This window comes from Thunnus albacares, chromosome 2, assembly GCF_914725855.1.
Source record: "Thunnus albacares chromosome 2, fThuAlb1.1, whole genome shotgun sequence".
Taxonomy (NCBI): domain Eukaryota; kingdom Metazoa; phylum Chordata; class Actinopteri; order Scombriformes; family Scombridae; genus Thunnus; species Thunnus albacares.
Window position 1 is genome coordinate 32747978 of NC_058107.1, and position 15727 is coordinate 32763704.

Below are 15727 nucleotides of genomic sequence, written 5' to 3' on the forward strand. Positions count from 1 at the left end.
TGCAGGGAGGGGAGACCACATTTAAGATATTATTATTATTATTGTTTTTATTCTATTTGCAACAACAATGACACAGGAACGACATACAGAGAGGAAGGTAGGGGTGGATACAAGTACAGATTAACTGTAGATACGCAGGGAGAAGATGTGAATGATTGATTTGAAAAGTATTTGTGATATTATTGATATTTGTGCAGCAGTGATAGTAGAAACGAACAAAAGGACGGTCAGCAGAAAATTCAAAAAATGGGCAGATGAATGAGTAGATAAATAAATAAATAGAAATGAATGAGAGGAGAAAGAAATTTCAACGACAATAATAACAACAATAATAATAATGATGATGGAAAAAGCAAGAAAATGCAAAAGTCTTTTTAGCAGTTTGTGTTTGTGTGAGTGTGTTTCCACTTGTATGTTTGCCTCTAAAGAGTGTTTCCTGTTTGTGTTTGCGCATTTGAGATATTCATGCATGGAGTGAGGAATGTTTTTGATAAATGTCGTGTCTCATATTTGCAGCGTGACTGTAGCAACAGTTTCAGCTCATCTCTGTGTTTTATATTCTGCCAAAGACAGAGTTTTCATGGTCCGTCAGCCCTTTTACACAGTAGGTCCAAAAACTCCCAAGATCCAAGATTTGTGTTTAACTAAACTCACAACTTTTACGTGTTTTACTGTAATTAAGAACAGGAATCCAACACTTTTTTGGTGCCGACTGAAATGTGTCTGCAGCACAGTCTGTTGTAAATTTGTCATAAAAACTTGCTGGCATGAAATAATCTGACTTGTAGTCTTGGTTGCTTATTCTTTAATAAGATATTTACAGATTTAAATCATATTAATTTGGACTTTATATTATTTAGACAAAGCTGCTTGTATGTAGACAACATTTAACATTTGAGAATGTGGCCTCTTTTGTTAAACGGAGAAAAAAACGTCAAAGTAAAACATTTTTTTAATGTACAGAAACTCTGTATCGTATCAGCGTTAATATTAAAAATGTAAAACCGCACACGGCTCTATTTATAATTCACATTAAGGTGATTCTTCATGTATCGAACACTCCCTGCAGGCTCCACAGTTGACAGTTTGTCTGTATTCAAATCAGTCACAATGGATTCAAACGGTCACAAGTTTTCATGGTGGAGAAAAAAATCAAAACATCCACAGAAAACTAATGCAGTATAATCAACCTGATCTCCTCTGTGCACCCGTCTGCTCAGTATATCAAAACTCTAATATGACAAATATGTTTGGCTGTACAGAGATTTTTATACTGAAATAAGGCATCAGAGTATCTGTTTACTAGTCGGGTTCATTAAAGTCTTTTCTCCATGTTTCCTTCTCAAGACTGTGTGATAATTGATTGTTTAAGGGCTGTTGTCTAATGTTCTTATCTGAAGTGACTTTTCATAATCGAGACATGCCAATGGCCTCAAGAAAACAGGGTCATTGATTTAAAACACACACACACACACACACACACACACACACACATATACACTGCAGGCTGTCACTTCTAAACATAGATGTTACATAAAGTGGTCTTGTGTCCTTTAAAGATGTTTTGAAATGTTCAAGGAAAAAAGAATCTTTTAATCATGAAATCCCATAAAAGTTTAGATAATTCTGCAAAGCTCTGCACCAGTTTGGTCTTTTTTAAACACACCGACACTACAGAGGTTGAAGTTTTACTCAAAAACACTTCAAAACTACAAATAGGTTAATGTTGGAGAAAATGCAAACAATGTTAAATCTGTGTTTAAGTGGTTTAAAAGACTAAGACAGCATATTCTACAAAGAAATTCAGTGATGGAGCTCAGCTTGTATTGTAATTTATTACTTTTAATCTGTTTCAACAAGTTTTTATTGTTCGATTATGGTAATTTTAAGGTTTAGGTAAGTTTTTACCATTTATCTCAAGTCTTAAGTACGGTCATACAATATAAACATACTGCTCACCAAATAAAGGCTTGTTTGAAGTCTTGTGTATTAGTTACTGGTTTGCTTATATCGATGGCCGAAGTGCAAAACCTCCTATCTGAAAAATGCACTTTTTTGAGAAAACATTTCAACAACGATGCAATTCAAAGTGCTTTACATAGAACATAAAAGGCATTAAAACAGAATATAAAAGCAACACAAGTAAAAAGACATAAAAACTAACTAACCCTAACTCTAACCCTGATTAAAAAGTGTTAAATTTGGAAATAAAAAGAGGCTAAAAGGGAATAAGACAGATAAAACAAGAGAATAAAAGTAACAGTGCAGTGTAACCATACAAACCATACAAATAACCATACAAAGATACCGTAAACAACACCACATAATATAGTATTATAGTCCAAAAACAGTGTGTTATGTATGGAGTATCCTTAACAAATAGCATTCTGCAACAAAAGTGCATTTTTCAGATAGGAGGTTTTGCTTTTCAGCCATCGATATGGACTTGGTTGTTTCAAAGTTTAAAATGGTTTGGAAATCAGAGTGCTTGATAAAGGTGGTATTAGCACATTAATTATTAAGTTTAAATGACTATATACATACAACTGGCCAGACAGGAAGCTCATTTTAAAGTTGCAGCTTAAGCAGATCTACTTTGCTCAGAGATCATGATGTGTTTTGCCGTCATGACCTGCTGGCTGAGGTAAAGCTGAACAGCAAACATCTGACAGCTCAAAGTCCATCCGCAGCAGCTGGAAAGTATGTCAGCCTGGTTAAGAAACCGCTTTTACACAAACATGCTAAAACAGTCTGTCCAGAACTTCGAGATCAGTGTTTGGATATGAAAAAGTCTGGTTTTAATAATGGTTTGATTTGTGGATGTTATTCAAAGACCTTCTTTAGTGTCACTCACTGACTCTAATGTTCAGCAGACTTAAAGTCTTGTAATAATACAGAGAGGAGGTAGAGTTGCCCTGAAAGTGAGCTCCAGGTTCAGACCGGCACAACGTGATGCAGAGTCATGTGCTTGCTGAGTCACATCCCAGTCATCCTAAATGGAAGGGTGTGTGTGCGTGCATAGTATTTCCTGAAAGCAGACCCCTCTAAAAGTATGCAACACTCACAAACACTCACACACACTCAGAGAAAAAAAAACACATCCAGCTGCCAGCAGATGAGACAGCAGGAAACGTCCTAAAATAAAGGAAGAGAACATGAAAAACAGGGAGCCAGCAGCGAGAAACTGAGAGTTTTTCGAGAGGATGATCTGTATGAAAATGCTGTATGAAAATTCAGACAAACACAATATGTCCTTAAAGCTTATAAGCGCTGAGAGAGAAATCTGAATTACTGGTCATGTGTTGTTGCCCTGACTGTTGCACGGTTTGTTTTCCTTCAGGGAGTTTGTAACCTAACCAATGTATTAAGTGCATTAGTATTAGACAGCCATCTAGTGTTAAAATCACCTCTGCTTAAAACATAATGTTCATCATCTGACTTTTCTGATGAAAATCCAACAAAGAGGTGAGTAAATGAAAACTGCTTCGTATTAGACGACACCTGCTTTTGAAAAACTAGCAAAGGTGCTTGATACTTTTTAAAAAAGGATCCCACCTTTACACTTCATCTACAACTGTTCCATGAGTTTATTCATAACCTTACGCGCATATGACCGTGAGTAACATTGTGGTTACCTTTGCATGCTGATGCACTGGGCTGGGTCATGATGATTATGTGAAATGTGGCATGATGATGAGTGTTCAACCAGAGTTGTGTCTAGATGTTATTGATAGATGATACAGAGGCAAAAATTTACAGTAGTTCTTGTATATTTTCACAGCTACAATACTACAATTTCTCCAAAATGTAATGACAAGCTGTAAAAGGCTCTGAAACAATAATTATACTAATTATATTAGTATGAAACACTAAAGCTTAAAATTGACTTTGATAAGTGTTTGTTTTTGCTTGTTTTGTAGCGCACTTTTAACTGCAATTTATGTATGAAAGCTGCTATATAAGTAAATCTAGTGTTATTTTATCATTTTATGTTAAGGAATATGTTTAATGCCATACAGGAACACATGGCGACCAGTGTAAGCGAGCGTAGGTGTAAACGGCAGATTTAAACAGTTCGCCGTGTGTATTTAGCCATATTTCTGTGGAAATGTTTGGAACATACTGAACCTTTTGGACAGAGGAGGAGTGATTTATGCTGCAAGAGTGGTTTGAAAAACAACAAACTTTTAAGAGCCATGTTTGAAGACTACATGCAGTGTTTGATACCCAACATTTAAGTTTACGTGGGTTAATCCTTTAATCTCAAAGTATAGTTGAGGCCTGGCTAATTGGCTATTCAATGAAAATAAAAGTTATTACAGATTTTACAGGCTGATTTTGTTTAACTGTAGTCAAGAAGAAACCTCAGAGAAGGATATTATGATATTTCATACAAGCCCAGTATATCAGCGATGCATATACGGGTCAGACTGACGCCTGATGACCAAACAAACTCCGGGGTCATCGTTTGTGACTGTGCAAGAGAAATGCTGAGTCTGCACATGAGTTTCCAGATGAGACGCTGCAGTTTCCTGGAGAACAGGATGTTTCCTGCAGCAGCTGCGTTGCCATCCCGCAGCTCAGCTGACCCTGCAGCCGCCACTCGTCCTGCCTGAGCGAGCTGTCACGCTCAACTGACAACTGTCAATCACATGTCTGGGTCATGATGGTTACTCTTTGTCCTCTCTGCCTGTGGTATCTGCTTTCATAAAGCATCTTTAACATCTTAAACCAAAGTTTTTACCCTGTTGCACTTAGAGATACATAACACATTTCAACTGATATTGCTCCTTGTTAGTGAGTTTACTACAGTATAGTCACTTTCTGTCTAACCATAAAATGTAAAATTAACCACTGAAACAACAGTGAAATACTAATAATCAGTTATTGACCTCACTATCACCCAGTCTGTTTGAGCTGCAACGCACAATATGATTGACCAATCAGATTTTAACCGTTGCAAGTACACATAATAAAAAAACTGAAAAGAAGTAAAATTCTGTATTTTAGCAGAAAAATTAAGGACAATTATTTAGACAAAAACAGTAAAAATGGTAATATAAGCTTCTCTTCTTGAGGTTTAAATCAACTTTAGATTATTTCTGCTATAGATTTATGTACATTTGCTAAAACTACATGTACTCATATATATATATATATATACTGTGTATCTGTATCTTTATTCTCCTGGATTTTCTTTCTTTTCTATTCATTCTCTTGGGTAAGACGCTGTATCATATTACATCATGTCATATCATATGACAGAGTGTATTAACGATCAGATCAGAGTATATATGTGCTACCAAACATGTAAACTCATTTTACCAGAGCAAACGCTTCATCAGGACTCACATAATGAGTTTGAGAAGTCGTTGTTGTTTGAAATCCTGCCTCAGGACGGAGCGGAAGTACAACTGTGTGTCAGCAAAAACATATTTCTGCTGTGCAGCTTTGGTTCAACGTATCAGATTCAAAACTACAAACGCAAAGTAAAAGAACCTGATCCGCGTCACAACTTTGGCTAAAATTAAACAGGAAGACTTGCATGCGTGTGTCAGAAGTTTGTTTACTCTGGAAGTTGTTTAATTACCTCGGGGTACTTCTTGTGCTTTAGGTACTCGTTGATGGAGGGGTGGAAGTATTTGGCGTAGCCCTCGTTCAGACTGTAGATCTTTCCTTTTGGCTTGATCTTCACATTTTTTTCAGTCAGGATGAACTCGCCAACAGCCTGAGAAAATCAAACATAAAGTTCCGGTGTGACAATCCCAGAAAGAACATAAGACAAGTCTGACACAACTCAGTTTAATCAATTAGGCAGAGAAGTTAAATTTATAATCATAATGGGGTTTAAAAACACATGGAAAAAGGCAGCATATCATACACAACTATAAATCAGGGCAGCAGAAAATGGATTAAATAAATAAAGGCTAAAAAAGGCACTAAGGAATGCAAAAATACTGTATTTGTCTTGTACAAGAGGCCTCATCGTTGCTTTTTCATACTAAATAATCAAATTACTTATTTCAACTCATCAATTCATCAGTTTTGATAGAAAGAAAAACATTTAAAACAACCTTACGAGCTTGTTATGAAGAAGTCTGAAAAAAATGTTTATTTATTTATTGTATCACAACTATATACTGCCAACCCTACATGTAATGACATTATTGACATCAAGGAGAGCAGGACCAACATTATTCTCATCAGGCCTCAAGACCGCTTTAGTGGTTTTTGAATGGCATGACTGGGAATTAAGAGCACCACGGTCAGGTGTCCTCAGTATTGATGCATAACAACAACAAGATTACTTGCAAACATACACTGAACCTTTTTATCCTATAAAGACTAAAGCTGATTTTCCACCGCCGAAATCCCACGACTGAGAAAAACAATATATGTGTAAATCCTTGTGTGAGTTAAAAAACCTTAACTAGGGGCTCAGCTTTGGTCATTTTATACAACATAATGATTTATATTTAATTCCCTATAGAGTTATACAAGGATGGATAAAGTGGCATACATTACACACTTTGTAATGCCAAATATAAAGGATTTATGTGCGTTTACAGTCTTCTTCCTCCCTGTTTGCACTGTGGAGACGTGCAGGATAATATCTGTTATGTCAGATGAAAGCAGCTACAGGGCAATAAAACCATATAACAGTAAAGAAAAGACAATAAGAGACACAAAGGGAGAGTGTATCTCATCCCTTCTTGTCATTTTACCATCACAGTCTACATTTGACAACCAGAACGCTATTGAAAACTAAAGATATTTAACAGTAGTGACACTGAAGTACTCACAGGGTCCAGCGTGAAGAAGTTGAGGCCGGCGCCGGTGCTGATGGCCACCAGGGTGGCGCTGCCGTACAGGGCGTAGCCCGCACACACGATGTTTTTGCCCTGCTGCAGGGCATCTTTCTCTGTGGGCTCTCCTTCTGTTACCTAAACATCACAACGGGGGGGGGGGGTATAAACCAACACAGAGCAGAAACATGAACATCGGCGTCCTTCACACTGTTTTCTACAGTTCTGCAGACACCACTGACAGAGGAGAGTCTGCCTTAAGAGATGGATGATTGTATGCAAATACGAAACAGCCATAATGGTTCAATCAAAAGCAATACTGAAAGTGCTGAACTGGACTTTGTAACATAAGTGAAGTTCAGAATTTAATGAAGCTTTCTTACAGTAGATCTATGGAGAAGTGTCTGTTGTACAGGCAATGAGAACACCAATCTATTATCACTAATATATTATTACTTGACATTACAGATGAGGAAATTCAGAGTAAGTATGTAATAAGAAAGAAAAAGTGAGCTATGGTATTGTATTGTATATCCAGCTATACTTGACAACACTGCGTATCAATAAATTCAAGTTCATAATGAAAATATACAAAATGAAGCAAAGCAAAAATACAACTACAAACTACATTTATATACGTATTATGTTTAATATGACTAATATGTAAAACTTACATTTCTTCAATATTTAAAACTTGCCAGGCAAATAAAACAGACTGTGCTTCTACAATTAAACGACTCCCTTTGATTTATTACAAATCTGTATTAGCGGCACAGCGGCGCTATCTTGTGCCCACAATGTGTTACTGCATATTCAAGCTGCATATTTACACTAATATCCAAATATAGAACCATAAAACTCTCCTGAGACTCACATATTCACGTTTTGAAATATTTTATGAATGTAGTTCTGTCTTAATTTTGTTGTTATTCAAAACATAGAATAAGATCAGCTGAACTATATTTGTTTGTTGCTGTTTTTCTCTAAATGTATTTGTTATTTCAAGGCATCTCTACTTCTTTTGCATATAGAACTGATGAAGTTTAAAAGTAAAATTGCATAAAATCAAACCTGCTTGTTGAAATAAACACATTCAGAGGAGCGAATATTCAAAATGATCCATCATCAACAGACTCAGCATTTCAAACAGTTTACGTAACACTCATCTCAGCACTTAATTCAAACAGATGCCTGTTATGTAAAGTGAAAACAGTTTTGCTGCAGGGGTTTTCTTTACTTTCCTGTTCCTACATCCTGTTTGTTTACCATGTGTGGAATTCCTCGATGTTGCATAACTTTAAAAATTGGACAAAAGAATCCTTTTACCTTTTTACTCAACAGCAGCGAATATGAAAACATTTTGAAACCAGACTATTGTTTTTAGTGACTGGATGCTTTATGTGTCTTTGCACTGACCCGTTTGTAGATGGCAAAGATGGTGCCAATAGAAGCCAAACAGTCGATGTTGCTGGAGCCGTCCAGAGGGTCAAAACAGACAACATACTTTCCCTGTGAGAAAATGAAAAAGAAATTACAAGAGGTAATTCAATAAAAGGAACTGTTCTACAAACAACAAATTTGATCAAATATCATCATATTTAATTGCATTATTTCACATTTCATTTGAGAAAATATGAGCAGCACTTGTGCACAGACGGACGGCAGGTTGATGCTTCTAATGTAGCTGCACAATAAGTCGACTTCAGTGTCAAATCTAACAGACGATCCAGTCAGAGACAACAGCAGTTTATCACTGTAGAATAAGAACCAGCTTCCATTATAATTATTGATCAGGGCTGCACAATTATGACTAAATTGATTGTTCTGATTACAGTTTGAGATCATGATCATGATGTTGCTGCACAATTATTTTCCTCAGTGATTTGGGAACAAAATGATTCTCCTTCATTCATCTTATATCAGCATCTTAACTGTTTGCAGCCACACTCTTAATAAAATGAAATGCACCAACACCACTAATAAATCATTATTCTATATGAATGATCAGAGCTGAGTCATGATTGAAAATGATTAATTGTGCAGCCCTACATATAAACTAATGTCTGTCCTCCTCTAGTCTCTTGAGGTCAGTGAGCTCTGCTGCCTTCCTGTCAGCTGTTTAGTCAGATGAAGCTTTACTGAGATAAACTGGAGCCTCTGTGTTCACTCTGAACCTCTGCTATCTTCTTTCTCCAGCCAGTGACTAAGTTGCACTGACAACACTGAGTTGGCTTCTCCTCGTAGGGTGTCTTTCACTCTTTTTTCCCCTGGTCCCTCTGTTTCCAACCTTCTTCAATCATTTCTCTGCAGTTGGCTCTTTCTAGTTTCCCTTTGTCTCTTTTTGTCAGTTTGGGTTTCTTCTGTATAATAATATTAATCCTCTAGTTCTCTGATTCTTCAGATTATTGCTCTGTTCTCTTACGTGCTACACGTGTTTCTCTAACTTCAAGAAAATGTGTTAAAGGTGTTATCAATAAAATGACAATTTAAATAGAAACGTGAATGTCTTTCTGTGTTTACAGACACATAAAACTGCAACACAGCTTTGATTTTGATTTTTATTGACAGAAGTAACCCAGGAAATCATTTCACTCTTGTTTTGATCAGGACATTTGTTCACCTGATAGAAAACATACAACTTTTTGAATAAATCATAAATCGAAGACACAGTTAATCAGCGTAAATCCTGACATTCATCCAGCACAGACTCACATGTGCTGATGTGTTTCACATCTGAAATGTGAAGTGATGATTAATATAAACACACAGGAACAAACAGCAGCTCCAACTTTATAAATGTTCAATAATTAAGAGATAAATGCTGAAACAGAAAGATGAAGGTGATCACTACTAACAACCTTTAAATTCTACAGTTCAACATGAGGGTCAGGGCTTTACAGTCAATCTTTGTTAATACAAATTATTAGGAATGAAGATCAATCATTTTTGCTTTGATCTACATAATCTTTAGTTCAATATTTGATGGACTTCTTCAATTTTTGGCAATTTTGGGCTGCTGTAATTTAGACTGAACCTTGAATAAAGAAATGAAAAACTGTCTAACATTCATTTCAGCAAGAATTGTTCGAGTTAAAGTATCAAAAATCAGGAAGGAGATTAATTTTGTTCTCATGGATAAAACTGAATGAACATATAGAAAAGGTTTGACAATCAGTAGATACACATGGTAAATAAAGAATAGGTGAATTATTACATCAGAATTCCCTGTTTGGTCCATTCTGCACAATAAACATGTTTTTTTTTCTATTTTAAAAAGAAAACATTGGTAAAAAGTCTGAATGTATTATTACAAATGCATTTCGAGAAAGTTTACTTCACTGAATTACTTGCATAATTAAAACATAAAAGTTAATGTCAAATTCCCAACTCTCACCTATAAAGAACTAACTGATATTGACAAAAATACATCAGTAGATCCAATTATCCTCCTCAAATCCTAATAAATCACATCTCACAAACCTTCCTGAACATCACAGAAATCTCAGTTTGACAGATTTTGATATCAGTGGTTTTAGCATCACCAGACTTTCCAATATTGAAAAATGGGAAGAGTTTCTCAGTGAAAGTGTCTCTGTGAGTGCAGATGTGAGTCTTGTCTTCAGGGTTGTAGAAGGACACCTCCCCCCTGTCATAGTCTAGTTTGACTCTGATCCTCTGGAGACTCTTCTTCACTCTGACAGTCTTACCAACAACATTAGTGTATTCTCCACTGCGATGCAGTAAACACCAGATTCCATATTCTGGTGAGGCATGTTTCTCTCCTTTGTCAGTTGACTCTTTAATCAAACCCACAATCCAGTCAGGATGGTCTCCCACCTCCACCTCCCAGCTGTGTTTCCCTGAGCTGAAGCCCTCAGAGCCCAGAACAGTGATATACTTAGTATATCTCTCTGGATTATCAGGGAGCTGCTGATATGTGTCTCCATTTCTCACACTGGTCAGATCATCAGACAGATAGAGACAGGGATGTGCAGTGTTTGGGTCCAGAATGACAGGACTGAAGTGGACCTTCTCCTTCATCTTCTCCCAAACTCTGAAGGACAGGTTGTCCAGGTGTTTGGCCACATCTATCAGTGCTCCTGAGACCAGCTGTGGATCTGACAGTGAGCACTGGTCTCTGGCTCTGATCTGAGTGGGTTTATAACTGCTGAGGAATGACACGTTGTGTTTCTGCAGGTCTTCTTCAACAGCGGAGATACTGTCTGACAGAGAGGAGATCTGCTCCTGAATCCTCTTCATCTCTCTGCTGATAGTCTTCCCCTTCTGCTCCTCTTCCTCCCTCAGAGCTGCCAGTCTGGACTCCTCTTCCTCTTTCAGGAACTGGTGGAGCTTGTTGAACTCTGCTCTGATCTGCTTCTCTGTGGACAAGAGCTGCTTCTTGGAGTGTTCAGCCATTTCATTGTATGTTTTCTCCACTTGTTTATATTTGTTCCTCTTGTCCTGCAGAGACTTTAAGTCAGATTTCAGCTGGTCCTTCAGGTCACTGACTGCTTTCTCTATATGAACCAACTTGTGACTCTGGTGGAGAGAAAACTCACAGACAGGACACACAGCTCTCTGTTCATCCTCACAGAACCAATAAGGGACTTCTGGATGTTTATCACACATCACTTCCTCTTTCTCCTTTTCTTTCTCCGTCTCAGGTGAATCATTATTCTGCGTTTTAGCAAAGGAGTCAGCCAGGTCTTTGAGAGAAAGGTTGATGGATGGATAATCCTTTGAAGATTTTCTTTTACAAATGGGACAGTTTTTGTTTTTAGCTTGTTCCCAGAATTTTTGCAGACAGCTTGAACAGAAGCTGTGGTTGCAGGTCAGAGACACGGGCTCTCTGAAAGTCTCTGAACACACATGGCAGTTCAGGAAACTTTCAAAAAGAGCAATTTTCTCAGCCATTTGATCTGATATCCAAACTCTCTTTAAGTTGCAGACTCACCAAATTACAGTCTCCTCAACTTTGTCTGTTCAATCCTCCGAGTGTGTGTTCTTCAGAAGAGATTTCGTCCTGTAATGTAATGGCGTCTGTAGTCTGTTCAACAATGTAAATCTGCTTTCAGTTTCATTTACTTGTTATGGGCGGAGAGCTGATTGAAATAAAACTGCCATTTCATTGTACCTCCACCAGACAATGCTGTTTCTGTGTTACATGTGTTAAAGGAATACTCCACCAAAAACCTATTGTATGTTTTAGCTGTCAAACACTTAAAGCAACTATGCTTAAAATGTTTATGTGAAAATAGTGCTGAAACAATTATAGTTGACTGACAAAACATTAATTCATAACAACTTCATCAACCGTTAAACAGTTAAAGTAATTTATCAAGGAAAAGTGTTAAACATTTGCTGGTCTCAGCTTCTTAAATATGAGGTGCTTCTTTTCCTAGTTTTGCATCATTGTAAATTGAACATCTTAAGGCTGTTTCTTTTTATATGTGACTGTCTCAAACTTTTACAGTCCGTTATCTTCCAACATGTATCACATGCCCTTTTAATGTCATTCCCTCTCTCTCTCTCTCTCTCTCTCTCTCTCTCTCTCTTGTTTCCTGTCATTTCCTAACTACCAATGTCCAATAAAGGAATAAAATATCCAAAAAACACTAACTTTTTTTTTTTTTTTACAACTATAGAAAAAATGGTAACTGTGATCAGCATCATGTTGTTAGCTGTGGCTGTATATCTAATATTAATTTACTGGGTGGCTTTTTTAGTCAATTCTGATTAATTTATGAGTTGTCTGATAGTAACAGTAGTCAAGTGTATCATTCAATATGCAATATTAATTTAACAGATATATGAGGACTGTGTAGTCATACGTCAAGGCAGCATTCAAGTCTGCTAGAACTTATTTTCAGTTTTATTGTATTCATGACTTAACTTATTACAGCAGCTTTGACAAAACATTTCATTATCTTCAGTAGATCTTAAGAAGTTTACGCGTGTAGTATCTTATATGATTTGTGTTATGAATTGCTCCACTAAAAGCAACCAGCTGAATATTTTTGTGTTATTACTGCTACTCTTAATTGACAGCTCATTAACAACCTTTAAAATCCACAGTTCAAAGTGAGGATCAGAGCTTTGCAGTCACTCTTTTATAATACATATTATTAGAAATGAAGATTGAATGTTTTTGAAGTATTTTTTTGTTTTATTTAATCAATTATGTTAAATCAATGAATAAAAACATAAACAGTTTAAAAGATAATAAAAAAATAGTGATTATGTGCAGCCCAAGCTGATCTTTAGGTCAATATTTGACAGACTTCTTTGATTTTCTTGCAATTTTGGGTCACTGGTATTTAGACTGAACCTTGAGAAAAGAAATGAAAACTGTGCCTAATTATTTTCTTGAGTTAAAGTATCACAAATTAGGAAGAAGATTTAGTTTGTTCTCATGGATCAAACTAAATGAAGATATAGAAAAGATTTGAGAGTCAATAGTTATCTGTGTTTCATGATACACATGGTAAATAAATGAGAAATGAATTATTACATCAGAATTCCCTGTTAGGTCCATTCTACACAGTAAAACATGTTTATTATTTTAAAAACAAAACATTTGTAAAAAAAAGTCTGAATGTATTATTATTAATGCATCTTGAGAAAGTTTACTTAACTGAATTACTTTAAAAACTTGCATAATTAAAACATAAAAGTTAAAGTCAAATCCGTGACTTTTGACTATAAAGAACTAACTGATATTGACAAAAATAAATCTGTAGATCTAATTATCCTCCTCAAATCAAATAAATCACATCTCACAAACCTTCCTGAACATCACAGAGAAATCTCAGTTTGACAGATTTTGATATCAGTAGTTTTAGCATCACCAGACTTTCCAATATTGAAATAAGGGAAGAGTTTCTCAGTGAAAGTGTCTCTGTAAGTGCAGATGTGAGTCATGTCTTCAGGGTTGTGGAAGGACACCTCCCCCCTGTCATAGTCCAGCTGGACTCTGATCCTCTTCTTCACAGTGACAGTCTTACCAGCTCCATCAATGTATTCTCCACTGTCATGGGATAAACACCAGAATCCATATTCTGGTGAGGCGGGACACTCTCCCTTCCTGTCAGCTGACTCTTTAATCAAACCCATGAGCCAGCTAGGATGGTCTCCCAACTCCACCTCCCAGCTGTGTTTCCCTGAGCTGAAGCCCTCAGAGCCCAGAACAGTGGAATACTTAGTGCATCTCTCTGGATTATCAGGGAGCTGCTGCTTTGTGTCTCCACGTCTCACACTGGTCAGATCATCAGACAGATAGAGACGGGGATGTGCAGTGTTTGGGTCCAGAATGACAGGACTGAGGTGGACCTTCTCCTTCATCTTCTCCCAGACTCTGAAGGACAGGTTGCCCAGGTGTTTGGCCACGTCTATCGGTGCTCCTGAGACCAGCTGTGGATCTGACAGTGAGCACTGGGCTCTGGCTCTGGTCTGAGTGGGTTTATAACTGCTGAGGAATGACACGTTGTGTTTCTGCAGGTCTTCTTCAACAGCAGAGATACTGTCTGACAGAGAGGAGATCTGCTCCTGAATCCTCTTCATCTCTCTGCTGATAGTCTTCCCCTTCTGCTCCTCTTCCTCCCTCAGAGCTGCCAGTCTGGACTCCTCTTCCTCTTTCAGGAACTGGTGGAGCTTGTTGAACTCTGCTCTAATCTGCTTCTCTGTGGACAACAGCTGCTTCTTGGAGTGTTGAATCACTTCATTGTATGTTTTCTCCACTTGTTTGTATTTGTCCCTCTTGTCCTGTAGAGACTTTAAGTCAGATTTCAGCTGGTCCTTCAGGTCACTGACTGCTTGTTCTACAGGAACCAACTTGTGACTCTGGTGGAGAGAAAACTCACAGACAGGACACACAGCTCTCTGTTCATCCTCACAGAACCAATAAGGGACTTCTGGATGTTTATGACACACCACTTCCTCGTTCTCCTTTTCTTTCTCCGTCTCAGGTGAATCATTATTCTGCCTCTTAGCAAAGGAGTCAGCCAGGTCTTTGAGAGAAAGGTTGATGGATGGATAATCCTTTGAAGATTTTCTTTTACAAATGGGACAGTTTTTGTTTTTAGCTTGTTCCCAGAATTTTTGCAGACAGCTTGAACAGAAGCTGTGGTTGCAGGTCAGAGACACAGGATCTCTGAAAGTCTCTGAACACACGTGGCAGTTTGGGAAACCTTCCAAAAGAGCAGCTTTCTCAGCCATTTGATCTGACAACCAAATTTTCTTTAAGTTGTAGACTCACCAAGTTACAGTCTCTTCAACTTTCTCTGTTCAATCCTCCAAGTGTGTGTTCTTCAGTAGAGATTTCACTCTGTAATGTCATGGCGTCTGCGCTCTGTTCAACACTGTAAATCTGCTTTCAGTTTCTTTCACCTGCGTCACAGATGAAAATCTTAAAGAAATAAAACTGCCACCTGATTATGTCTCCACCAGATAGTGCTGTTTCTATGTTACAGATGTTAAAGGAATACTCCACCAAAAACCTACTGAATGTTTTAACTTTCAAACACTGAAAGCGACTGTGCTTGAAATGTGTGTTTAAAATAGTGCTGACACAATTATATTTGACTGACAGAACATTAATTAACAATAACTTCATCAACCGTTAAATAGTTAAAGTAATTTATCAAGGAAAAGTGTTAAACATTTGCTGGTCTCAGCTTCTTAAATATGAGCTGCTTCTTTTCTTAATTTTGCATCACTGTAAATTGAACATCTTAAGGCTGTTTCTTTTTATATGTGACTGTCTCAAACTTTTATAGTCTGTTCTCTTCCAACATGTATCACATGCCCTTTTAATGTCATTCCCTGCCTCTCTCTCTCTCTCTGTCTTGTTTCCTGTCATTTCCTTACTACCGCTGTCCAATAAAGGCATAAAATATCAAAAAATACACTAACATTTTTTTTAA

The 15727-nt window shown here is 37.1% G+C and overlaps 3 protein-coding genes across 3 annotated transcripts in view; all 3 read right to left on the bottom strand.

Moving 5' to 3' along the window:
• The window catches only part of fbp2 (fructose-1,6-bisphosphatase 2), a 28403-nt gene that overhangs the window by 2848 nt on the left and 9828 nt on the right, over positions 1–15727 (bottom strand). The window contains exons 3-5 of the mRNA XM_044331429.1: positions 8223–8315; positions 6804–6944; positions 5591–5728 (exon numbers count right to left, since the gene is read on the bottom strand). Of these exons, the coding sequence (XP_044187364.1) occupies positions 5591–5728; positions 6804–6944; positions 8223–8315 (372 nt within the window). The remainder of the gene's footprint in view (positions 1–5590; positions 5729–6803; positions 6945–8222; positions 8316–15727) is intronic.
• Positions 9356–11903, bottom strand: LOC122966998 (nuclear factor 7, brain-like). The gene has a single exon (XM_044331352.1). It carries the CDS (start codon positions 11718–11720, stop codon positions 10272–10274), a length of 1449 nt encoding a protein of 482 aa, XP_044187287.1. The 5' UTR covers positions 11721–11903; the 3' UTR covers positions 9356–10271.
• On the bottom strand, positions 9356–15640 carry LOC122967015 (nuclear factor 7, brain-like). Its single transcript, XM_044331373.1, has 2 exons — positions 12867–15640; positions 9356–9664 (listed from the first exon to the last, which is right to left on the bottom strand). The coding sequence occupies exon 1, from the start codon at positions 15018–15020 to the stop codon at positions 13602–13604; it is 1419 nt and encodes a 472-aa protein (XP_044187308.1). The 5' UTR covers positions 15021–15640; the 3' UTR covers positions 9356–9664; positions 12867–13601.

What these genes read in the sequence shown, in the direction of transcription:
- LOC122966998 (XM_044331352.1), bottom strand. Translation starts at nt 11,720, where the DNA reads ATGGCTGAGAAAATTGCTCTTTTTGAAAGTTTCCTGAACTGCCATGTG.
- LOC122967015 (XM_044331373.1), bottom strand. Translation starts at nt 15,020, where the DNA reads ATGGCTGAGAAAGCTGCTCTTTTGGAAGGTTTCCCAAACTGCCACGTG.